Here is a 27,174-nt window from a genome sequence, read left to right as displayed (position 1 = left end):
GCATCTGTCTGTATGTCCGTTCGTCCATCTATTCTACACTCCAACTACCACCATGTCGCATCTTTTCATCATATATTCCCCATATAAATGCACCGCCATCTAGCGGACATTCCAAGAACAGAACGAGAGGTGGCACACGCACACTTTCTTACGGCTTGCGCTTCGTGCCTACTTCCCACCTTTAACCACCTCGAGTTCATGGTATATACTAGTTCACTGTAATCATGGCATGGCGGCCCAACGCTCGCTAAACCTTTCTAAATCTAAGGAGGTTACGCTCAGCGAGTATAACGTAACAACCTCTTCCTGTTAGATAGTGCTCAATGTACATGCCAATGGTTGCTAATGGGAAATGAGAGACAGGAGAATTCCGCTTTTACTTTCTGACGGCTTGCGCTTCGTATCTACTTCCCACCTTTAACCACCTCGAGTTCATTCTTGGTATATACTTGTTCATTGTATTCATGGCACTGCGGCTCAACGCTCACTAAACCTTTCTAAAACTAAGGAGGTTACACATAGAGAAAGAAGAAGACAAGAGCGGACACTCTGCAAAACCTGGCCTCAGGAAGTGCGTCACGACTACGTAACGAACTAGTGCTCCCACCACACGTCAGAGGGCGCAAGCGCAAAAAAAACACAGTTATAATCAATGCAACAGAATTGTTTTCACAAATTAATAATTACACGCCCAAATTTGGTATGTTCTTTATACATAAAAACGATTTATTCAACACACCTTACGCGATTATTTTTCTTCAGCCGTACTGTCATAAACACCATCTACCCAGCGACAAGCCCATGCATGACTGACAGCGAGAAGCTTTCGTCGCTTTCGTCAACGTCGGCTGCGTCGGCGTTTTCAAGCGTGAGATAACAGGTGAGGCACGTTTTCAAGCGAAGCTTGTTGAATGACATGTTGTTGGTCTTGTTGGGTCATTTTTTCAGAAAACGGTTACGCCTGCGCGAAAAAGACACCATGCAACAAACATAGAAAGATGCACACACACACGTTGCGCTTCGTGTGTGCGAGTTTGTTTCTTACGTGGCGTCTCATTCACGCAGTTGTAACCTTTTTCTGAAGCTTGTAAGGACTGGGAGGTTCGCTAAAAAGAAAGTTTGTGGCTCTATGCGGCGGTTAGACGGGAACATTGTGCAACGTATGCAGTATAGCAAAGGCGGCACGGCGTCAAGCCGAGGCGACGCGTGCTGCGTCTGCCACGGACGCGAGCGTCTGTGCGCTGAGCATAGCTGGGCAGCTAGGTCGTAGGCTCGGTGCAAAATATTGAGAAGCGTTTGTTGGGCCTCGCATGCTTCACGACGCATTTCCCGAAGGCTCGGAACACGAATAATTCTTGGTGTGCCGGAGGCAAATCTGGACTAGCCAAGTGGCCATCATCTTCGTTTCTTCGCTAGCCTTGTGCCACTAGTGCAAGCTGCCCACAAATTTTTTTGACGTTTCCAATATAATTTTACCGCACAAATTTCAACTACGATTTTTCTTCCCAATGTACTGCTGATACTGCGTACGCACGAAGGTGTTCTAATGTTCCCAGGCCGCGATACCATTGCATTACAAGGGATAGCGGCCTGGAAACTTCTGAAGATCTTTGTTCGTGGTCTTGACGTATATCTTTGTAAGTCAGAGTTTTATGGGTCAGAGATGTATCACTGGTTTTGTATTGTGCATCGATTAGCTAATCATTCAAAGGGGTTTGCTGGTACACTTATGACGTGCACATATCTTTTTTGTAATTTGACAGCGAAGCATCCACTTACTAACATTTTCAGACCGCGCTGACGCCATGCCGTCCGGCGGTCCAAGCTACGGCAGCTACTGCTGTGTATCGTGGTGCTTCAACAATGGCAGAACCCACAAGAAGCCTGGGACGAGTTTCTTCCGCGTACCACGGGACGGCAGGTGTGTTAAAGCTTTTGTATGGTTTGCATGTCTGTAGGCTTACTGTTCGTACTTGCTAAGTGAGGGTAACAATAAAAAATCACTATTCAAGCACTTCCCCTTTCAGCTGATAGTTCATTGCCAATGCAGGATGAAAGCATGGATGCAGTATGCTGGACGCGATGATCTCCTGAGTAAGCCGGCCAGCCTATTGTACGCAACGTACAGGGTTTGTAGCGACCATTTTACTGCTCAAAGTTTCATGGACCCTGGGCACACAAGGCTTACAAAAATGGCTGTTCCCAGTGTGCAACCAGCTGCACCATGTAAGTGATTGACTGAAACTCAAATATGTGCAATAGCAGCCACTTGTATTGAATCAGTGGCGACAGTTAACCGTGAAGATCTTTGTAGCCGATAGAGAAACCTCACTACAGAAGTAACACTTGGAAAGTCTTAAATTCTGTGAATTGTGGGCTATCACCTTCCTAACAGCAGCTTTACATTTCTGTCATTTTTTGATGCTCTGGACCTGCGCAACTTGTTTTGAAAGACTTTAAAGGGCTATTTCACGTTATCTTCAAGCCTGAGTGCACATGTACGCATACCTTTCATCAGTGAAAGCTGCCACTGTTGATAATTCCAAAAATCACAAATTACTTGTTTCCTAGTTGGTGCCGTCTCTTTTCTTCCACGTTCGACCAATTTATGCGTTTGAAAGAGCTGTTTAAGTTTCCCCATGCTACAAGCTTTGTAACTTGTACCAACTGCACATATATGCAGGTTCTCTGAGCGTCGCTACAAGTAGTGACTGTGACATGGCTGCAGAAGCTGCACTGCAAGGTGCGGATGAGCTTCAGTTTGTGTTATTTTAAGCCTCTTACTGACACATTGTCGTAATTTCATCTCTTCAGGACCTGCGGTAGAGGCTTCAAAAAGCGGCTCCCACACATTGAGGTGCCCCGATGAACAGGGTGCGTTCAGTGTCGCGATTTCTTTTTTTTTTACCCAAATTGACTGTTGACCAAACCTCTGCAGGTGGCAGCTCCCTTGTAGCTGGTGAAAGCATTTCTGATGATTTCGTCTTGCCGGAGAAAACCTTAACCAGTCGTTCAGCTGTCACAAAAGGAACTTGTGTGGCCGGTAAGTTGTATGTTCACTTCAACACCAGAGTGGATTGATATAGAGACTTCCACAGGCCGCTCGCAAGATTGTTCCGACAGCATTGTCCGAGGCACTGAACAAGCTTCACAAGACCCTCCAGAAGACGTCTCCGCCAACAGCTCCACGCCTGAGTGCCTTAGAGAAAATGGTGACTATGCTTTTATTGCAGCAGTTTTTAATGTGCTATTTTATGTTTAGGACATTCTGAGGAAACTATCCTCAAAAGGACACTACGTGTGCACTTACAAAATGTAAGGGTGGGCTCTCAGTGATTTTCATTTTTTTTGTGCATTGTCAACATTGTGAATGGTTTGTTTTTAGGTAGTGGAATCGAAAACTTTGTACCACAGAAAGTTGTGCACCTTGGGTCTGAAAGAGCGAGGAAAGTGCTCGTATGGGATTAGTTGTTCTTCGCTTTTACATCAATTTTTTTGTTTATTGCAGTGCGTTCCTGTGTGCCAGCGACAATGTCTCCATCAATGAAGTACAAGCAAACCATTAAACATCTGCAAGCCAAAGTAGCAGCACAGCGGAAAACTATCAAAAGACTGCAGAGACAGCCTCACCAAGCACCGTCATCGACTACGAAGGCCCTTGAAGTTATCCGACCGCACGTCACCGAGGAGGTTTTTAAACTTCTTTCTGCACATGTTCGCTTGAGGCCCAAACGCAAGGGCAAGCGGTTTCCCGTGTGGTTCAAGAAATTCGCTCTTCACTTAAACTTCCGAGGTCCGCGAGCATACCGATTTCTGGCTCCGTATTTTTCTTTGCCCTCCCGGCGTTCATTAAGGAGGTGGCTAGCTAATGTTAAGATGACTCCAGGCATAATTCCAGGAATCCTTTCTTCCATTGCAACAAATACTCAAGCTTGGAATGAACGGGACCGAGTGTGCGCTTTAGTTTTCGACGAAATAGCACTCAAAAAGAATTTGTACTATGATGCTTCAAGAGACGTTGTCCAGGGTTTTACAGATGATGGCACTCATCGCACTTCAACCATCGCTGATCGAGCACTGGTTTTTCTTCTTGTTGGTGTTTCGAGAAAGTGGGTTCAACCGGTTGCTTTTACTATAGGGCACACATCAACACCATCATCTGTTATGCATAACTTGCTGGTGTCACTCATTTTGGAGCTTAGGAGCATTAATATTGCAGTGAAAGCAGTCATTTGTGACCAGGGCAGTTCAAATGTAAGTCTCTCTAACCAACTAAAAGTGACTGTAGCAAAGCCTTTTTTTGAAGTTAATGGTGAGCGGGTATATTACATTTTTGATGTTCCGCATTTAATTAAAACAACGCGCAATAATGTCCAAGCACACAAGTTATACATTGGGGATGACATCGTTAACTGGTCGCACATTGTAAGCCTTTACCAATCCTCACATGAGTTGCGGTTGCGATTGGCTCCAAAGTTGACTGAACGGCACGTTCATCAGAAACCTTTTTCTAATATGAAGGTCAGCAGAGCAACTCAGGTCCTCAGTGCATCAGTTTCGATTGCTATCACGGCAATGGTGTATGCGAAGGTGCTGCCTGCCTCGGCCATCCCTACAGCTCAATTTTGTGATCGTATGGACAGGATTTTCGATGCCTTGAACAGCTCGAGTAAAAAAAGAACTTCGCAAAAGCTGCGGCATGCAATCATGAAAAATGATTCAGAGCTGATTGACTTCCTCCGAGGCCAGCTTCCCTGGATTGCATCATGGCAGTTTGTTGGCAGACGTCAACCACAAACCATCGTAGGTTGGCAAATTACAATTCAGGCAATTTGTCAACTATGGGACGACCTCTCCAAAAATTACAATTTTGAATACCTGTTAACACGCAGGCTTCAACAGGATCATCTGGAGAACATATTTGGCCACATTAGGCAAAAACAGGGTTGCAACACCAACCCCAATGTAGCACAATTTATTTGTGGCCTGAAGCACATCTGTATAAGAAAACTCTTCAAGCTGTCAGAATACGGAAATGTCGAGGATGATGAATGTGACCTCCTCCAGGAACAGCTGTCGCCATTCTCCCTCACCAGTGCGTCTCTTGTGGATAATGAGGAGTGTGCACAGCCACAGCCTGACGACTTTCCCGCTCTAGACGATCTCTCTGAACTTGCGACAAACATTCACTCCCATATTATCGATGACTCCGCTGCATATTATGTAGCTGGTTTTCTCATCAAACACTTCCTTCGGAATGCATGTGACGGTTGCAGTTGCCCACAGTTACTGAAAGACGACAGTGAGACGCTTAAGGGTACCCACCAGTATTTCACAATGCTCAAAGCATACCACGTCCCCAGCAAACTTTTTGGGAATCTCACTGTGCCATCAGAAGCAGCTTTTGCATACGTACAACAACTTGAATCTCACTTTCTTGCCATAATTGAGGCCACTGCACATCACCTGAAAGTGTGCGATGTTTTGTATCACCATCTGTCAAGTGTTGGCGATTTTCATTTCTGCTCTGCTGGGTGTCGCGCTAAGTTTCTGAAAATGTTTTGCCGGGTTCGTTTATGTTGGCATGTGCGTTTTGTGAACCGAAACTTAGACAGGGTTAGGTTCCAGTCTTCAGTCTCGGGCATGCAGCTTGACAAGTTCAAAGGTTAGCAATTAGCGGCGGGTTTACACTAAAGTATTCGAGTTGAGCCGAATCGTGCAATAGCTTTGTTATGTTATTACTTCGTTACAGCAGACTTCATTATGGTCTTATATGCTTATATTCAGTTCAACTGGACTAACCACTCCTTCGTTGCATTCATTGTTTTGGTTACCCGCTACGAAAAGTACAAACACTGTGTATTCGCTCGAAGTGATTTGCATAACCTTAAAAAGAATGTAGGGTATCCTGTCTGTATTTTTTGTAGCAAATACGGGCGAACTGTACACTTTACTGTGGGTCGCTTGGTCACTGTGTATGCTTTATCTCTCCAGCTCAAGTAATATATCGATAACAAAACCGCTTGTTGAAATGTCTTCGAGCGGGTAAGGAACACAGTATGAAGTGGGCATGGTTCATGTTATCACGCTTTTCGTATTTTAGCTTCTCATCAACCTCCTCACCTTGCCCATCAAAATTTTCAAAAGAATACCCAAACTTGTAGCGTTTGATGGGGCTGCGGACGCTGCCATTTTATTTTTATATAGCTTGTGAGTGATAACGTACAATGTAGAGCCTTTGTGAAAAATAATGAGCCAAAGTGGTTTCCTTGTGCTATTTATTAGCCCTGTAATACCGCTCTCGTAGCACCAATTAAAGTCCACAATTCTGGATTAAGTGATGACTACAATCTATTTTAGCTCGCAAGCGTCACAGCAACACCCAAACGCAAATCACTTGGGATCTTAAGTTTTTGATGAAGGCGACGCATAACAAAAGCCACAAGACCTGCCAGTGTTGTAGCATAAAGTTTGTCTTTCACGTAGTGAGCAAGCTGCAAAGCCCTACCTTTCTGAGGACAAGCAGGCATCAAGTCTGCTTTTTTTCATTTTGGACTAGCTGTTCTTAAGCACAGCCAGCACACTGCACCTTTGCCTTTCTGCTATATTGTGTCGTGTGGTTTCTGTGCGCTCTTTTTTTCTATGCATTATTTCAGTTAAGCCCAGGCGTGATTCGCGACTTCATTGCTGTGTATATGTCACTTCTTCCTTCTTCATCAGCATTGTGCGCTATGTTTTTGCCGTAGATCCTTAGTTACCCACTGGCCCGGTGTGTCATACTTCACCAGCTTCTCGGCTTCTGCCAACTCTAGCGATGTGTGCGTTGTCTGTGTTCTCTATGTATTTGTTACAATATTTGTTACAATTTATTTGTAAGGCGAGATGCATTTGTTGTCTACCTTTGTCATATTATGCTTTTTATATTCTCATACTCTACCTTGCCTTTGAATAAAACATTGCGGATGCTCTGTTTCTTTGACTGATACTTGTTGTTGATACATTGATCACTTGTTCCAAAAGAAAAACACAAGCGCGATGAATAAAACGATAGTGAATTATCATTACCTGCATCTCTTTTTATTATAACTTAATCGAAATAAAAATTACGTCACGACCGATTCGCACGAACCACTGAACAAAACAAAACAGGGAATCGCTAAATCAAAACGACCTACAAAAACTATACATTTGGGCGATGAATAGTGGTCTGAAATTATGAACTTACGACATAGCCAAACGTCGGTTATGCAAAGTAATTCAAAAGTTGCGCCAGTGAAACCGAAACCGGAAGCGCAAGCCACTTGCTCTCATCAACCACTAGGTGTGCTAGAGTCGATTGGGCCGCTGGGGTCTACGGGAGTGTCCACTCTTCACCTTTTTTTATTTCTCTATGGGTTACACCCAGCGAGTATAACGTAGCAACCCTTTCTTGTCAGATAGTTCTCAATCTACATGCCAATGGCTGCTAATGGGGATCGCAGCATGCGCGTTAGCTAAAAGCCGAATGCTCCTGTCTCTCATTGCCTATTAACAACCATTGGCATGTACATTGAACACTATTTTTTATTGTTCAACAACGCACAGAAGGAATCTCTCACCGGCACCACCTTGGAAGTCCACATGTTATACTTGTTACATACTACAACGGCTACGAAGGACAAATGGGTGCGTTATAAGGAGCTTCACCCCTTGTCAAGAAATTAGGTTTGAGCAGGACCCTGGCACTGATAGCAGCTAACAGATTGTCGGCGTCGGTTACCTGATAAGCAGTGAAGCGTACCAGCGTTTCTACGTGTGACGTCGAATACTCAACGTTATGTCTGAAATATTCAATGCGCACTCTTCAAAAGGGAGCCGTCGGTGCGCCTTACTTAAGAGAGTAGAAGTGTCGAAGTCACGCTCCCGACGTAGACATGATGGACATGTGTCTCTTATGCCCTCCGTCTGTCAGATTTGTTGCTTCATGCTCTTTCTTTGTGGCTGAAAGCGATGTCACCGCCACCTCATAGCGCTACTTTTACAGCGGCGTCACCGTGACGGCTCCGTTGGTTGCCCGCTTAGCGTCACCTAATGGTGGCACGCTATCTCAAAACACCGTGTCATTACAGAGCCAGCATCACCGCCAACATTGTGTTCTAGAACAATGCCAGACGCCTCCTCACGGTTGTGTACTCAACTTAACAAAAAATTACTTTCTTTTATTCCCGTCGTAAGGCACTGCATGAGGGGCTGTCTGCCCCGTGACCCTGAAGCACTTGCGAAGGCTCTGCGATGGGCGAGAGCAGGAAAAGGTACAGGAGATGGTGGCGAAAAGCTGTATCGGCGCACATGACTGGCATTCATAAAATAGAAAAGACGCTGTCGGGAATAACCTCGAGCGTTTACGTCTTGCGTGCTATCTTAGTAGAACGATCTGCAATGATCCCAAACCTTCTCAAGCCAAAAGGCGCACGTGGAGCTGAGGACTCCTAATAGTCTTTGTGGGAAGGAAACCGGGTGAAGTTAAGTAAAATAGGAAATTCGCTTGGGAATGGTGTGTACTATACAAATCTTCTTCAGAAATGTCTGACTTTCCCTATATCTTATTAATAAGTTTCTGGCGCTGGTACTTCACACTGCTCGTCGAGAGAGTGGTCCGGAGCAGGGAGTCCATTTGCACCTCATCAGCTCAAGGCCACGTGACACGGATAAACCGTCACGTAAGCTTTCACTGGTGGATCAGGACGTCGTTGCCGGAAATGGCTGTGGTAATCGACCAGGCTCTGTCACCGCTATAACCAGTGCACCAGGCACCAGTGATTATTCATTACTGTGATTTTTCAATTAACGCACCCTATACTATTGCAGATAAAAGCGTAAACGATTCGAGACTACAGGAAAGAAAAACTTGGCACAATTAACAGCGAACTAGCAACTTTGCTAGACTCACATTTAAGCAGTTTTGATACCCGTTGAGTGTGGTATAAGAGCAATATCTTTGCAGCAGAAGTTGAACGACTTACAATTAAGTATATTACCTGCTGTACCATCGTATCTGATGCGCGGGCCCCATGGCACAACACTCACACCAAATGCTTATCTAATCGAAAGAAACAATTTATGGTGAGTAAAATGATTGACTACTAACTATCCGTGCTGGGTTGCCCATATATCTGCATCATTCATTCGACATATCCACTGGGAATTGCGCTAAAGACAACTTTCTTAATAGAGTCTCGCAGTCTATGTTTCATACTATTGCGAAAAATTCTCGCACCTCATTAACCTCCTATCCGACAATAAAACTTCGTTGATTGACTTATTTCGTAATGAAGTTAGTGAAGCCTATTGCGCTATTGTTCTTAACTCTTCTTTTATCAAATTCATGTCCGTAGATAGCCGCGGAATGAATGCCCTAGCGCAGTTTTACAGAATTATTCACCCATGTCATCAGTGATTTTTAAACTCGTGCAGTTGCATTGAATCGCATCACAATGATTCAGCTCCTGGTTAGGATGGTATTAACAAAAAATTTTTAAAAAGGCCTAGTTCTTACAGCTCTATTATACTAACTAAAATATTCCAACACTCACTAGACACTTCTACTATTCCTAGTCAAAGGAAAATTGGCAAACTAATCCCACTCCACAAATCTCGTAATAAACACTTTTCGAACAATTATCGTCCCATTTCTTTAACAAGTATTTGTCGTGGAATGCTCGAGCATATAATATTTACAAACGCAGTCAATTTTTTTAGAATCAAATTCATTTTTCACGTCCGCACAACATGGCTTCCGTAAAAGATATTCATGTGAAACGCCTTTTTTATCATTCACTCATCACTCACATCAGATTCTTTATAAATCATCCCGTATCGACTGTATCATTTTAGATTTTTCAAAAACTTTTGACAACGTTTGCCATAGACTGCTACTTTACAAACTACATTATCTAAATCTTGAAGGTCACCCATTAATGTAGATTGAATGCTTTCTCACTAACAGACCACAGTGCGTTATTGTAAACAGTCATAGTTATTCCTTTTGCGAAGTTCATTCCAGCGTTGCGCAATGGTCTGTCTTAGGCCCCTTGTTGTTTTTGATTTATAATAATGACCTGTCAGCAGTTCTATCATCTAACATTTAGCTCTTTGCTGACGACTAAGTCTTTTCCAGACAATACTAACGGTAATGACATTAACATATTGCACTCTGACATAACGCTATATCTAACTGGTGTGCAAATTGGCTAATGAACCTAAAGATTAAAAAAAGTGCAAGATCATGCGTGTATCGAGAACTTCAACTACCCCACCTCTTTACTATTGTGATAACAATCCTCTGCATTCTGTTTACTTGTATAAGTACCTTGGAGTTCACATGACAACTAATCTCAACTGATAACCTCATATTGACTACAATATTAGCAATGCTAACTACATGCTTGCCTAATTACGACTAGACTTTTTTAACACTCCATATAACTTGAAACAGCAGCTTTATAAAACACTAATAAGCTCTATGCTAGATTATGCCGCAGCCATGTGAGAAGACCCTACCGATAATAATCACGTAACTTCCCTTCAACTTGTTGACAATAACTCCGTTTGTTTTACATTGTCAAATTATTGCAGAACCACGAGAATTTCAACCATCAAAACTTCCCCTGTTCTACCTCCCTTAACATCTCCCAGAAATGTCTCCCGTTAAACACTATTTCTCAAGATGTACAATCATTTCTTCCTGCATGATCAATTACTTCTTCGCCCCTAGCACATATCCCACCGCATTGACCACCATCACAAAGTAGGCATTCTTTCATGCAACACAGAAACTTCCTTTAATTCATTTTTACCTGGTATATCAAAAAAGTGGAAGAGACTTCCCGGTCACATTATTGCTAGTAGTAATAACAAGTTGTTGTGTGATGCATTAGCTAAAATTGTGTAACAGGTTTTTTTTTTCGTTGCAATAGCTAATATTTTATAATAGGGTCATGTGTTGTGTTAGCTGACATGTAAAAATATAAGTCTATTAGCGAACATTGTATTTGAAAGAAATTTATTTGTAAGTTAAAACCATATTTACTGCGTTTTGTTTTTTCACATTTTTTTTCTAATAACCCACCTCCTCTGTAGTGCGATTTGGCCCTCATGGTACAATAAATGAATATATGAATAAATAAACTAGTGATGCTGACAAAAATAGTGAGAGTATAGTGAAGTGGCGAAGCGTGTATTACTGTCCTCTCAGTAGCATGGGCCAGCTATCGATACACGTAAGATTGCGATACTTATGGGACGCCAGATATAATGATGCCATGCATTCAAACTTTGAAGTGATTGTGTGACGTGGCCAATGGCACTTCTGGTCAAGTCACGCCAACCAGAGTGGTGTGGGTGAAATCGGTGGTTCCTGTCGATAATGCGCTAGTCTTCAAAAGCACGTGGTGATCAGTGGTGTATGATGTGCGTTATCGCGTTGTTGCTCTGAGGACCATCAGTCACTCTCTGTAAAATCAAGTCTGTATTTAAATACCACCAGGCATCAGTAGCAGGGACATAAGATAAAAGCCTCCCAATATTAGAATATAACACACACTCTGCTGACTCTATCGAATTTAAATATCGTGCATACATTTTAACACTAAAACTGCAAGTTTGGCTAGTTGAATGTGGCTTGCAGCGAATGTTTCAGACTCCTCAATCGATTGATCGATATGTGGGGTTCAACGTCCCAAAAGCACCATATGATTATGAGAGACGCCGTAGTGGAGGGCTCCGGAAATATCGACCACCTCGGGTTCGTTAACATCTGAGCACACGGGCCTAAAACATGTCCGCCTCCATCGGAAATGCAACCGCCGCAGCTGGGATTCGACCCCGCGACCTGCGGGTCAGCAGCCGAGTACCTTAGCCATAAGGCCACCGCGTCGGGGCGAGCGAGTTATCGTGTGGTTGATTTATTCTTAAGCCACTTTATTTGCTGTGTGGTATGCATTCGCATGATATATACATTTGCATGATCTAGTCATTGTAACAAGATCATATATTTTATGTGGTATGGTTCAAAACTTTAATCGAAAAGCGAATGTTTGGGTTCAGTTGCTACTGTGAAAAGATGTAAATGAAACGAAATTGAACGAAATGAGTCCTAGAAATAATGGTTGTCTTTATGAACATAAACGCAACAACACAAGAGCAAGTGGGATGTGGGTGACTCAACTGGCAGCGTTGTGCTGTTTTATATTTTACACCACTAGCCATGTCGTTTTGCGTCATACAATGTAGTTCGTCTAGTTAAAGCTAGTCTGGATGTCTGAAGGCGTTATGTTCGTGCTGTGACACAGTTAACGCGCTTTTTGCTGCATTCTGTCAGTGACCACCGGACGTGACGTTGTGACAAGTGATTACCGCCAGCTTGTGTACACACAAGAAAAAAGTACGGCCAGACTTGTACGAACGCTTGACTAGCAGCACTGCGATGACGGTTTTTTGAATGTGCCCATTGTGGCAATCGTCATGCCAGGTGGCTCTGGTGCAGTACGGGGATAATCCTGAAAAGTGAAAGTTCTACTGGTGAGGTGTCCCGAAGCAGCATGTTACGGCTCCTTTATGCCATGTCATGGTCAACTGGAGAAGCCTGAAATGTTCCTTAAGGTGCGTTCTTTACACCATCCAGCTGCTTGTTGTATGCGCATACGTAGAAGTTTTGTAACAACGCGCTAAGTGTTTCATAGTTACACTTCACGGTGTCCTTCATTTCAGATAGCGCAAGGTAAGTTAAAGAAAGCGAAACCGTTTTCTGTTGTTTTACGGCAACCGAGCACTTTTGAAAAACTCGCATATTGCATTGAACAGGCACCGCAAAAGAATCTTTGCTGGTTTGGAACAAACTGAAGCACTCCTCTTCAGTTTATGTTTTGGCTGCGATTTAGTTTTTGTTCACGTTGAGAATCCAGCTGCAGCCATATGTGAATGCGTACTAGTTTTGAACAGTTTGCATATTGATAAACAACACCAGCTGTTTGCAAGATCACGTGCCAGGAATGAACCAATTACAGACGCGGATGGCAGAGAAAAGGAGGGATAAGCGAGAGAGTGAGGAGGATGGCTGGAGAACAATGAGTGACGCTACCTTGAAACTTGTTTCATCTAGGGACCTTAGGCGGCGCACGCTCATTGCGCCATCTCGCTTGGTTATGCTCAAAGCACGATATTTTCTCTAAGATGCCCATTGCCAGCGGTAAATGTTAGATATAAACTCTAACAGAAAAGTGGCCCCACATGTTACACTGCAAATGTCGTCGAAAGGCGGTAATCTTGCGTCTGGAGAGAGTAAACGAAATGTTTATTCCATGTTTTGCGCAGGAAAATTGGTAAGTGGTAATCTAAAGGCACTGCGTTACAGTGCCTCGAGCGTGGAGCGGAGGCAAACGAGCGCATCGAGTCACGTCACAAGTGAGCCATTAGTGCTATCTGGCAGTTATTTCTAGCCCTGGGCTTCAGATGGTGACATGCCGTTGTGGAAGCCCGCTAAAAAGGTATGTTTTCTCTACAATGTCGACTACTGTGCTGTGTTTACTGTAATGCAAAAGTTTATTTTAGCTGGCAGTGGCCTTTCAACACGCAGGAAGGCATCATTCCGCCTCATATTTCTGTTGACGCTCTTGCTCTTAAGGTCAATCTTAACCAAACATAGTGCTGCAGGTGAGAGAAATGATCTTTCACGCTTTCGTAAGCGCCATACTTCATGAAACACTATCCTACCAAAGAGTGTGAATTTAGAATTTCAGTGACATGAGCAGTGACGAAAGGGGACTGCTTTCTGCTCGAAATATCTTCCTGCTTGTTTAACTTCACAAACCTTTCAATAATGGACTCAATAAATTTACTCTAGGTCAATGGATGCTCAACCAACGCACATTTATGACAATAATGTCCGCATGTCGGCGAGAGTTTGACGGTATAGTTTGGTTTGAGCTAGCATGATAAAGTTGTAGTCATTAACCGAGTTAAGGTAAAAAGAAGTGATAGAGATTTTGGAATCAGTACAGGTTCATAGGGGCTTGTACAGATTTCAAGGTGTGTCGTGTGATTTCATTTTCTTTAGGGCAGGCAATGCAACTTCATCATTTTTATAAATTAATCACAGGAAAGCAAAGGTACTAGTAGACGTGAACATATCTTAGAGGCTTGGCGTAACACCTGAAATAATAACAAGGAATCAGAGTTATACATCCTGCACAAACTCTCCATTTAAATTTACAGTCACCATCGGCCCCTTTTTTGCACTGACTGCGGCTTTATGCTGACAATTCGATGGCCCTGAAAATTTCAAAGAAAGGCGATTTAACCAATCGGTCTACTGGCAGAGTGCTTAGTGATTGCAAAAACTTTAAAAAATATTCTGCAGATCACTTGCTTTTGTATAAGCTAAACTGAAGGGAGTAGAAGGACTGTCTTTCAGGAGCTTCCAGAAATTGCTACATTCTTGAAAGTTGGTTGTCAGAATCTGAGCTAGTCTGTGCAGCTCTCCATTCTGCCTGTAGTTTATTCTGAGGGTCGAGATATTCTCTTGTGACAGGTTCAGTAAATAACGCCAGTCGGGCTATAGCTGTGAAACGTTATCCTCAGATAACAGAAGGTGGTGAGTGTTTGATTTTCGCAGCAAAAAATTACATGTTCGAAGAAACACAAAAAAAACACGAAAAAGGAATGATAGAATTAACAAAAGGTAAACTGACAAGCACAGGCCTGATGAAATATGTACGCGGTTCTCATTACCGAGGGGAAACTTCTACGAGTCCAAACTGTCTTATGAGTGCAGCCGGTAGAGTTCTTATGTTGGAGTCCGGGGGCGTATCGAGACAGATGCGGCTCACCGGCGGTTCACGCCCATCAAGATTTCAGCGAGGAAGCCGCCGTGGTGGGAGTGCACAAGCTCGGACCCGTTGCATGACGGTTCGCTCCCACTTCAGGTAGACGATGTAATCTGTGGCGCTTTCTTCTGCTCGAACACCAGAACCACATCATGCCAGGAACTCTCCAATAGCCTCGGTGATTGAAGGGCCAGCAGGACACCGTGAGTGCCGGCTAGGTGATGCCTTGACGCCCGGGTACCCGCACCCGGTGAGCTCGCACGCCACTACCTAGCCGCGTTTTTTCAACCACGAGCATGATTGTTCCTCTTTCTTCGGTGTAATGGCTCTGGATCCAGTCTGCGCTTTTATTGAGTATTTCGTCTTTTTTTTTTGCCAGTGTTTGCCGGACTCACACAGGCAATGCATTGCCAGTAGCCCATCTTCGTAATCTTGCCGTGCCAACTTTCAAAATCCCCTCCCTCACGCACTTCACTAAGAACAAAGGTCCCCCCTTTTGAAAAGTTTGTTTTTCAAAGAAAAGTAGTCTGCAGTTCAGTGCGCGACCAATCACTAAGTGACGTCGATGCACAAAGCATCGTTAACAAACGTGAAAAACATACCAGTTAACGCAAAGCATTTGCGCCCAATTGCGCGTGGTATCTTTTTCTCGAGGCTAACGTTAATGGCAGGCATACGACACTGGTTGGAGGAAGCCACCATTTTCTTCCATAACAATAGCGCACATACATTATTCGGAGGCCTCGGACTGAAGCACAAAATCAGATGCTTTGACTGTGGCTTCGGAAGATAACGCTGTCTTGAGCGATCGAAGCACTTCTTTACACGCGTGGTCTTGTTCTTCTCCACCTTGCTAGTTATCTCACTGAGTCGCTGTGCTTTTCCGAAATAGCGAGGTATCTACACTTGGATCTTGAAGTTGGGTAGCAGCTTCTCAGACTTCTCTTTCTCCCTGACCAAAAAGTATATGAGTGGGGAAGCTACTTTTGGTGGCGGTCCTCATATTTCTTTAACATGTTGATGTGGACAAGTTTTCTGCTGTGTCTTAGGTCTAGCCAGTAGTCATAATCATTTTCTAACCAATTTCTGGAAACTATCTCTTCCAATGTAACAATGTGTAGTTGTTTTTCTCTGAAAAGTTGAATCATTGCGCGGTCACTAGCATTAAGTTCAGGTTTCCTGCTCTGGTGGTCGTAATACCTCTTTTGCGACACCTGTCCTGGGCTCAGGTTTTGTCGTGCAAGCACTAGTGTCTTTTCATTTTGTTCTCTTGCATCCAAGACATACCCGTACATCGTCCTAATTTCTTCGTGCTTTTGTTCACGAGTATATAGCTCTTTCAATATGCTCATAGGTCCCCGTATATGTCGGCCACGGGTAAGTTCAAACGATGAGAACTCGGAGCTTGCCTGTGAAGCTTCCCAATTAGCGAACAAAAGAGGTGCTAGCAAGCAACCCCAACATATAGGCTGTTCTTGAACCAATTTGCGAAGCATCTGCTTGAGTGCTTCATTAAACCTCTCTATCATCCCGTTGCACATAGGATGCTATGGAGTGCAGCTAAGATGATTGACAGCCAGTAGTTTGTTCACCTCCTCATTAGATTTGAGGTAAAGCATGATGCCTTGTCACACACTTCTCATGGGAAACACACGCGAGAAAACATCTCGACAAGTCCCTCGACCGCTGTAGCTGAATCAATTGCTGCTAAAGGCACAACACCAAGTTAGCGTGTGGCGAAATCCATAAGAGTCAAAATATATCAATGACCTTTTTCCGAAAATTAACTTGTTATTCCAATGATGTCAAACGCCACACGTTCAAAAGGGATGTCGATCGACGGCATACGCCCTAGAGGCACCTTGCCCCCCATGCCTTTCGGTAATGTTTTTTAACGGGCTTCACACGATCGGACACATCTGTGGATATCTTCTTGTACCTCAGGCCAGTAGAAAGTGTCTATAACTTGATCAGTACTCTTTTAGACACCTTGATGACCTGACATGACATTCTCAAAAGCCAAACGTAACACTTGGCCTCTCAGAAACTTCGGGACTATGGCCTGCTCAGTGCTCTTACCAGGGGACAGGAAGTACTGCCGGTGAAGAATACCATTCTTGACGACGAAAGCAAAGGCTCTTCCCCTTTCTTCGGTGTTATGGCTCTGAAGTCTGTCTGCAATTTTCTTCAGTTTTTCTTCCTTTTTCGTTCACCAGTCTTCACCACAATCACACTGGTAACACATTGCCAGTATAGGCCATCGTTGTAATCTTGCGGAGCCAACTTTTAGCCTTATACCCTCACTCGCGCACTTCACTCACACCTCTCCTAAACTGTTTCTAAATCCCAGCGTACTATTGGCGTCTAATGAAAGCCAAAAATCGGCAAGCATTCGCGATAGTATAGTGCGTGCCGTCCACTTATGCGGACAGGCGTGCGTATCCTGTTAGGCATCTCAACGCATAAGTATGTGCCTTGCAATTGAAAAAGTGGAGGGCACGCACTATACCAACACAACTCGCCGCTGTTCCGGTTTCATTTGACACAATAGTACATGCTTTAATGTGGCTTCTCGAGCAATATACAAGATACATTTAGCCTTGAGGAGTTTACTTGTGGAAGCATACAGCCAAGTTGTACCGGGTGCGCGTAAGTTCGGTTGTAGTAGCATTTCTGAGGAGAAGAAAAACGCGCTCTATGCTGTTCTCCATGCGAGGACCACTTTAACTGCTGTAGTAGACGCATACGCATAAAAATGGGTGGGTTAGAGCGTGCAATGTTTCATGGCTTCATTATTTCACGTAGCAATGAGTAAAAACAAGAAAACAATAGCTTAACAGCCCAAGATGACGGGGTCTAGATGTCGAATGTAAAGTAATCACCGAATGAGAATTTAAAGTCTAGTTCTCTACCGATTCATCTCTTCCTCGACTACGACCATTGAGAAAACTCATCCATAGACAATATCCCCAAAGAACGAAGTTTAGTCACCATATACTATATGGCTATTATTTTCAAACATATGACGCATAATTTATTTTTTGCCTTTTACGCATATCTCTTGCTTTGACAAAGTCTATAACTTTTGATGTGTTCGTCTTCAGCGCGCAGTTCTCTGCCCAGCTGCAGGCGTGACATTCATAAGTCATTTTCGTACAAACCACGTGAACTTCAGCCGATGAACACTGATTGTCTTGAACGCATTCGTTCGCTCAGTGCGCCAACGCCTCCGATGCACTACTTTTGCTGCCGTCGGGCTGTGAAATGTGTTCGCGATGGTAGCCAGGAAAAAAAAAACACGCACACAATGCACACTACAACTCAAACTTGCTTCTGTCATGTCTTGCAATAACGTGTGATACAAAATTGGCCCCGTATCTGCATGTTACACTGCAAATGTCATCAAAAGACGATGGTCTGTAGAGAGTGAACAAAACATTTATTTTATTATCCGCGAAGAAAATTGTTGAATGGTATTCTGGAGGCGTGGCTTTAGAGTGCCTCGAGCGTGCAGCGGATGTGAACGAGCCCATCAAGTCACGCCACACGTGAGACATAAGTTCTGCCTGGCAGTTACATTGGAAAACGAAGCGTGCGCGCAGTGCGCGTGCCCGTCTCGGGAGTGATAAGATGTAGAACGCCAGGCGAAGGGTAGAAGCCATCACCAAGCCGTCTTAGGAAAGCGTTAGAAACACTTGCCTTTTCGTACAAGCGTTGCATGGTCAGTGCAGCGTGACAAATGCTATGGTGCTTAGAATCACTTATGTATGGCTTTTCTAGTAAAATACATACACACAAAATATCGGCGTGTTGTTATGGTTCCTCAGGTATGCGCTATAATTGCTTTTTAATTGTCAATCGCACAAGTACGAACGCTGAATCTTGAGCAACATTGGTGGGTGCTGCGGATGAGTTCGGCCGTATGGAGTATCGTTTGGCCACTTTGGTGCCGCTTAGAGTACCGTTCAGGGCGGACAAACAGATCGTCCCAACTTGGAGCAGGGGGGTTAGATTGGCAATGAAATGTGTGTCAATCGCTACCAAGTTGCTCTTGAACTTCACCCACACGCGTTGGGTGGCAGGGAACGCCGAGAGGAAAGTGGCGATCGCATCTCTCGATGCAGCCACGAAGTTTGCCTTCTTCCCTACAGGCCAATAGATGATGGTGGCCGCCTTGTCCCTCGGAGTAAAGTCGCCAACGAATTGACGATCTTGCGGACGCGGAGATGCGCACGAAGGCACGCGCGATCTTGGAGAGGGCGCCTTTTGCTTGGCAGCCTCAAGGGTTCCGAGAGAAGAGGAGGTGGTGGTGTGTCCCTTGTAGGAAGTCACGGCGGTGCCAGGAGAGGAGGACGATGCGAATTGCGCCTTCCATTCTCTCTGAAAAAAACAAGAGGATCGCAGTGCCATGACTACCAAACTCCTTAGATAGGGGTTTGTTTTCGAAGCACGCACGCTTCCTTCATTCCTGCTGCTAGTGCTATGTGGGCATCGGTGTCGATGCCGAGGCTGCCTGGGCGCCTTCCTGTTGATATACCGTCTTGCGGGGCCTCTCGGTGGTGGCATCTGTAGCCCTTGGAAGGGATGCCCGCGAAATAGCGCGGAGCTTTGATGTAGGAAAGGATGGGAGTGCAAAAATCACGTGTCCTACTTGCTTAAAATTTCACTCGGCTCTCCAATCAAAATGCACTAGAGTCATCAGAAATATTAAATATTAAAAGTGTTCATTGTTTAAAGAAAATAAAAAAAACCCTGCAAGGTAGGACTTAGCTCCAACTTTCGGCAATCACGTCTTGCATTAACGCGAGATCACAGAAAACACTGGCGAGAAGAAACATAATCATGGGCGAGCCTCACGGCGAACGAGTCTTCAGTCAATGCGAGAGCAGTTTGTGAGCATCATTGGTGACGAAAATTCTACGGGTGGCGGAAGCATAAACTGTTTGTCAAAACAAAACAGCTGAAACATTTCCCATGTGCCCCAGAGGAACGGCCATTAGGGATCTCCTCGAAAGGCACCCTGAGAAAGAGACTACTTCATCTCCGATGTCGTCACGGGCGGCGGCTGTTGCCAAGTGCAAGTCGGCGCACGTTCCGGCGAAAGTGTAGCCGATAGCGGGCTGCTGCGGTTGCTACGTGTTGAGCGTTCTGGCTGTTACAAATGCGCTGCCGGGACCCCACCCGCACCCGAGCGGAGAGTGAAAGAGCGTCGCTGATTCGTTGAATGTACCCTCGCTTTGGCGAGGCAAGTGTCTTGGCACGTGCGTTGCGGCTGGGCGGCGAGAGCGCGCAATGGCCCTTAGGTCCAGCTATATAGACCTTTCAACTCAAGGCTGCATGGGCGCCGCCTTAGCCCTCTTTTGGCTGTTGTTAGTGCGTGTGCACCCCCCCTCTAATACAGCACTGTCGAGGCGGTGACATCGTCTTTTGTACTCTCGCGCAACATGCTCTGTAACATGAATCGAGAAGAATGGCCTCGCGTGCACCGTAGCAACGTATTTGAACCCATTTGTCAAGCTCAAGGTACTATACTTCTCTAGTGAAAGCGACCTATCATATGTCTTTTGTTCATTTAGACAGCTTTTTGTGAGTGGTTTGGCCCTCGTAAACCTTTGTCGCACAAGTTAAGTCTGGTATGGGGTCTGCGCACAAAACCCACCCAGCGGTACGCATTCAAAGCTCTGGCCGTCTCTCGAAAGCGACCAGACATAGACGTTAGGAAACGAACCAGTTTTTATTAAGCCATAATATTTCAATTCTCGCTTTTAGTAGTTTAACTCTTGTTCCGGGCCAAAGCACTATCACAAAAATTATCGTGTCTGTGTAAACTTGAAAGCGCTGAGGATTGTTTTGTGTATTTTTGTGTATACCCTAAATAATTGTTTGAGAGCTTCCCGGCGTGTAATTTTATATCTTGCTTTGACTATATGATAATGGTAACAGAAATAATAAATATCTCAATCAAGATATGAATGGAACTATGATAGAGCAATTAGACTACAAGTCTCTAATGCACCAAATGTCACTGAGGTGTATTATGTTGTGCGAATGTGACACATTTGCACTGTATCGTATTGAAACCTGAAAAAAGTATGCAAAGTAGGACATATTAGGTGTTCTGGTATGAGCACATAAATACAAAATATGTCTTCATATGATGAAACGGATTATTCTTACGTATCTCATCAGTTTATTTTTTTTTGTTTTATAGCTGTGGAAGAATTGTAAAAGTCTGCCGAAGTTGATCGAATGTATGCATTGCAGGAAAACAAACCGGGTGATCCAGCTGTCATGCACATTCTGTGGTTGTGCGTTACTGAATGGCATGATGCACATTGAGGTGTTTGATATTCTGGAAGGGCAAACCATGATTGTTGAAAAGTGATAGCCTTTTCTGAAAAAAAAAGAAAGAAACCATACCATCGACTAAATTTTTCCTGGGATCGCATTAACCAACTCCGAGAAATACAACTTCTGATGCGCAACATTTGCAGGTCATATATTGCTGCCTTCTGTGTCACCAGCCTTTTGTGCAACTGCAGTCTTTTGGATACAAGAAAGTTGCTGTGAACACTGATTTCTCTGTTATCATCGGTGCTGCTTCCCTCAATAAATAATTCGAGCACTTTTGCTATCACCCCAAGTATTTTTGTTATGTACGGCCTCCCTGTGCATCCTGTAATTGAGCAAGAGAGGAGACAGCACTCGCGGATTTCTGTTGATCCACAACGCAAGGCGGCCAGACGACTGCGGTGGCGTCGATCGCTATGACTTCGGAAGATTTACAATTGATTCTTAAAACAGATGCTCTCAATGTCCTTTAGGCATCTGCATGAAGGGGATTGTCTGCAGTGGACGGGGAAATATGCAAGATGTAACGATGTAATGTGCTTGACTAAACTTGGAGCACTCTGCTTCTTGGTTAGTACAAAAAGTAGCTTTGAATACATTTTTCGTGTGTCTTTTTTCTTGTTTGGCGGGAATAAGAATGATCCTGTTGGTCGCAGTGCATAGAAGCAATGAAGATCAGCGATGTATTTAGGCGGTGAATCACGTGACCTACAATTGTGTATCCTGTTGTTGAAAGTAGACACCATTAGGTCGCCGTGTTGGTTTTCTGGCACAATGGGGGAATCACTATAAATCAGGGGATTTAATTAGGTTGACTCACTCCTAATGACTGTCAAATAAATTTGAATTAGGAGATAAGAAAATATCTAAAGAAGAATTTTGGCATAAAACGTTTATATTTGTGCGTTCCTGAAGCAGTGCGAAAGAACAAATGTCTCGGTATGTGGGCTACGTTTATTGGTGTCGTAGAACAGGTCCGTAAATATCACCGAAAAAATAATACAAATAAATATAAATATGTTTTCAAACCGATTGTTCAAACCGATTTCAACCGATTTCAAACGTCGAGCTGAAACCGCTAGTTGGTTTGAACTTGACGTTTGAAAGTTTGGCCCAAAAGCGAAAGCTTTTGCTATGAGGTCATGCACCCATTATCTGTCCCAAACCAATATTATTGCTTTTTGTCGCTTCGTTTTCTTTTACAGCGGCTTGGTTGCGTACGACACAAAGCTGCCAGAGAAGACAACGGCACTTTTCTCGCGATTTCGCTCCGACATTTGGAGCCCTTACTCAAACAGGCTGTGGTGATTGCGAGCTTTGCCTCATTCTTGCACTTGGAACGCTTTCTCCTTCATGCACGCTTCTTTGTGCGAACTCGGGAGCCTTTGGTCGCACGCTTACGTTCATCATAATCGATATGCTCCTCTGCCATCTCGCGCGCATACTCTTCATCATTGCCCATCAGCTAATCGTTCTGCTGCGGCTGCCTAGATTGCGCTTTTCTTTTCTTTCCTCTTTGGCCGCTCAGGCACAGTGACTTGCATCTGATTCAAAGCAGTCAGAGAAGACAACGGTCTTTTTATCGCAAATTCGCCACGTCAATTAGAGGCCTTTCTTCGAACGCGCCACGCTGATCGTGAGCTTTGTCGCGATTCGGTCTTTTGTCCGCCTCTGACACCTTTCGATATTGTCTATAGGGGTGAAATGCTCAATTTTAGTGGGACACTTCGTTAAGCTCAACTCCGGTTCCACCACCATGGAATCCTCGCACCCTGATTTGACGGAGACCTCCCTTTCCTCGGAACGGGTTAGGGCCTCTACCATTCCCTCATACCCGTGCCACACGGGCATAGAAAATGACATTTGGTGGCGAAGGCCTTCAGTTTCCGAATGACATTTGTTTCGCCGGCGCTGCTACACGTCCAAAGCGAATGACATTTGACTTGATAATGTCGATCACAGCACCTTCCAAGTGAGCATTGAGTAAATAGCAATAAAAAAATTAAGAAGCATTTACAAGCTTCATACACATCAAATAATGATCAAATGTAGAAATAAGCGTATTACGCTGTCCTAAGCTTTAGTTTCTTGCTTTGTTTTACAACGTTGCAGCCAACCGTAGCAACCTAAGCCAACACTAGTCAGATCCACAGCGTAAATAGAAAATGGCGCCTGTCGCATCGCACCTGTTGCATCTCTCAGACGAAGATGTTCGCAGAGTTCCTTTTTTCACGGCAGCACTTGTGTGTTTCTGTGCAAAGCATCGTGCTCAAGAGCGAATAATTTTGGAGCAGAGACGAGTTATTATGCGCCAGCTTCAGGACATTGAACTTCAATTAATATTAAACCATTTCAACCTGATCGCTGCAGCGTCTTTGCTTAGCACAACGCCTCGATCGTGGTGGTGTTTCCGTCGTAGTCAGCACTGGTTTGAAGAAACGCTACCAAATCTTGGGGAAGCATACTTCAAAAGGTGCTTTCGCGTCTCGGCTGCCAAGTTTCGTTACATTGTGGAGTCGTGTCGTAGCGACATGCAGCGGGTGGACACAACAATGAGAGAGGCAATATCAGTAGAAAAAAGAGTAGCCGTCTCACTCTACCGCTTGTGCTCTGCTGCCGAAGACCGCACCATCGCCGAATTGTTCGCGATTGGCAGCTCTACTGTGAACTTGCTCTTCAAAGAGTTCTGTACGGCCGTACTGAAAAACCTGGAGGACGACTGGGTGAAGATGCCTTCGCCAACCGACATGAATGAGCATATGAGAGAATTTTTCGCAGTCACAGGATTCCCACAAGGTGTTTGGGCACTCGGCGGCTGCCACTTTCCAGTGTCACCGCCAAAGAAATATGCTACGGACTACTACAATTACAAAGGCTGGTAAGTTGGAAGGCCTGTTCATCGTTCATTAAATTGTCTTTACGTTTAGTGCATTCGTTTATTAATAGTCGATGCTACGTGTTTAAAATAAGACAATGTTGGTGTGTGACTGGAAAGTTTTCTGGATAATTAGCAGCACTGACTGCAATATTGCTGTTATATTTGCACGTATAGCATGATCTGGCTGGCTCTAGCGGACCACCGGTACCGCTTCAGGTACACAAACGTCGGTTCCCCAGGGCAGTGCCACGACTCGTTTGTGTATGGAAGATCCGTACTCTGCAAAGTTATTGAAAGCGGATCTTTCAAACGCCCAACAGCAACAATCGAAGGAGTTTGTGTGCCTCCAATAGTGCTGTGTGACCAGGCATTTGCTCTATCTTCAAACCTGCCGGAACCATATGCGAATGCACAGCCTGACACACAAGAAAGGGCGTACAACTATAATCTGTCAAAGAACAGAAGGATTGTAGAAAATGCATTTGGCCGTTTGAAAGCCAGGTTTCGTTCCATAATGAAATGCATGGAGTGCAAGCTCGTCACCACTACCCTGGTTATTAAGGCATGTTGTGTTCTTCATAACATCTGTGAAGGTTTTTAGGAACACGTAGAACCACATTGGGAACAAGAAGTAGCATTGTGGAATGCTGCGTACGAGCAGCCAACTTGTACATCGGACGCGTCTAGCAAAAACAGTGAAGACGTAAGGAAAGCGTTAGCCAAATACTTCTTTGCTAGAACTCAGCAGTCAGTCACAGTCTCAGGTAGCTGAGGTAATCTTTTTCCGGCAGCAGTGAAACTGTTTTTGAAGAATATATGCACCATTTACGGCCTTCATACACTGCGTCAAAGCTGTAGTATGTTTGTGTTTGGCACAAAATAATACTTAGAGTTTAATGCCCCAAAACCACGATATGATCGTGAGGAATGCCGTAGTGAAGGGCTCCGGAAATTTAGACCACTTGATCTGTTTCTCAGCTGTTAAAGTGTTTTTTTAATAACGGCAAGCACATTGCTCACTTGTACTTGCTTCACTGATTTCAAAGCATCACCAAGCACCCCATGTTTTATTGTTTGCTATTTATGGCACATGTTTTTTACTTCACAAAAGCGTTGAAAGTGTGAGATTAGGCCTTTGTCAGAGGGTGTTTTTTTTAATTGCTCCAAATACTGTTCAACCAACTTGTATACCATGCATAATTCTTTTGCTCATAATTTTGTATTTTATAAGGCAAGGTCATTTATCATTATTGTGCTTCAAAAGAAACAAGTAACGCAGCAAACTCTATAAGCTTTTACCATTCAAATGGCTTTTTTAAAGTGACACCTATATACCCTGCACGTTTTGGCAGGCGGCTGTGCATTGTATTTCATTTCTCTGTAGTATTGTAGTCTTTACTACAATATTGTAGTCTTTTATAGTGAAGTGTGCATTTTTGAAATCCTTGTATATATTTTACTTGTTTATCTCGAACCTTTGTTTTCATTTAGTATACAACCGCTTCCCGTCTTTTAGTCACGTTTGATGCACATTTAGTCCACGTGCATGAACTCAGTGTTCGGTTGCTTGCTGCGCACATATTTACTTAGTATGTTTATTCTGACTCACTTGCGAAACGTTTGTCAATCTGCACTTTGTGACTTTTTAGTCATTGTCATAGTTCTTATAAAGAAGTGAAAGTTTGATTAGTTGAGTTAATAAAGAGTTGCACAATCATGTGATGCTTTCAGAGTTATTAAACGTGTTTTATACTGTTTATAGGAATAAAATGCACAAATTTGTGCATTACAACTTCAATTTAGTGTTGCCCAGTGAGAACTCTCTAGAAGCATACATATGGGCATTGGTTACAATATGCCAAGCCTTCGGTTTTTGCACCAGGACATCTTAATTTGTCGGTGGGAAAAGTGCATACTAAACTGCGGTCAGCAAAGCGGTATTTGCTATCAAATGTCAGGGTAACAGCATTAGTGTAGGTGTGAAGGCACCAATAAAAGCACGGTAGGAGGACTCTAGGTTATTGTGACATGCAAGGGATCGGTGTGCGAATTTATGTCACCGGCTTTTATTTTGATTTCTTAAGCTCGATAGAACTCGTTTGCCTACAACAATTTTGATTTTTTTTGCATTCACTTAGTGATGTAACGTGTAAGTTGCGATTCAGAAGTTTGGAGACTATTAAAACATAGTAGCAGGGCTCTTTTATTAGGCTGCACGGAAATCAGTGCTGCCTAATACTCGTACTGTATCTCTTAAGAAAGGCCCAATTACAAAGGCAAACTGGTATTTATTGATTAAATATTTTTTTAAGGCCTCCATTATTCAAGGAACTTTTGAAGAATATCAATTAGCTTTTCTTCTTTTTTAGCTGCTTCCTTCTGAAGCTTCAACTGTTCATTTTGTAGCTTCAGTTCTCGTGCTTTGCACTCTTGCCACATTCCTCTGAACATCGTTTGCTCTTTAACCATTTCCATGATTGCAGAATCGGGGCCAGCTCGTGTCCTATTTTTTTGATGCAGCTGGCTGTGCCGCAGTTGCTCCAGCTTCCGCTGGTGACAATTCACTGCATTGCGTAAGGCTTTCCACGGCAGGTGCAGCTGTCTCCGCCGGTCCAGATGCTGCAGTTTGCTCTAAATTAGCAGTACTTGTGGCAACGGTGGCACTTGAAGATTCTGGCACTTCTATCACCAGCTGCATCTCGGCCTCACTGCCAAGAAGCTCAAGCTCGCTCAAGTCATTCCCCGTTTCCATTCAGCGTATGATCTGCGAAAAGTTACATAAATATTAACAGTAGTGTCACAAAGGCTGGACACATATTAGAGGCACCATTCGTTGCAACTTGCACCAGTTCTCAGGGGAATGTACAGGCTGACGAAGCAGTAGACAAATACACATTTACGCACATAAAGCAATGCAAACACTGCAATTTTATGTGTGTGATGTTGTCTGTTTGTGCAATGCTTTTTGAAATCGTCGTGGCTCACCAAGCAACCCATCGGCACATATAAGGTAGATACCAACCTGTGAAACGGAGAGGCTTTCGCAGTTGCTTTCAACAGCAAGTGTAGCGTCATTTACCGGCA

At 44.0% G+C, this 27,174-nt stretch overlaps 1 protein-coding gene across 1 annotated transcript; it reads left to right on the top strand.

Annotated features, from left to right (window-relative positions):
* Window positions 1–540: 540 nt before the first annotated feature.
* On the top strand, window positions 541–6,485 carry LOC142796324 (uncharacterized). Its single transcript, XM_075886660.1, has 8 exons — window positions 541–880; window positions 1,792–1,921; window positions 2,051–2,226; window positions 2,684–2,743; window positions 2,815–2,874; window positions 2,939–3,043; window positions 3,099–3,212; window positions 3,509–6,485. The coding sequence occupies exons 2-8, from the start codon at window positions 1,806–1,808 to the stop codon at window positions 5,668–5,670; spliced, it is 2,793 nt and encodes a 930-aa protein (XP_075742775.1). The 5' UTR covers window positions 541–880; window positions 1,792–1,805; the 3' UTR covers window positions 5,671–6,485.
* The last annotated feature ends 20,689 nt before the right edge of the window (window positions 6,486–27,174 follow it).

This window comes from Rhipicephalus microplus, chromosome 2 (genome assembly GCF_043290135.1).
Source record: "Rhipicephalus microplus isolate Deutch F79 chromosome 2, USDA_Rmic, whole genome shotgun sequence".
NCBI lineage: Eukaryota > Metazoa > Arthropoda > Arachnida > Ixodida > Ixodidae > Rhipicephalus > Rhipicephalus microplus.
This window is presented reverse-complemented; position numbering and strand designations above follow the sequence as displayed.

Coding starts and splice junctions, on each gene's coding strand:
- LOC142796324 (XM_075886660.1), top strand. CDS start 1,806: ATGCCGTCCGGCGGTCCAAGCTACGGCAGCTACTGCTGTGTATCGTGG. Junction 1,922..2,050: donor CGCGTACCACGGGACGGCAG/GTGTGTTAAAGC, acceptor TTGCCAATGCAG/GATGAAAGCATGGATGCAGT. Junction 2,227..2,683: donor TGTGCAACCAGCTGCACCAT/GTAAGTGATTGA, acceptor ACATATATGCAG/GTTCTCTGAGCGTCGCTACA.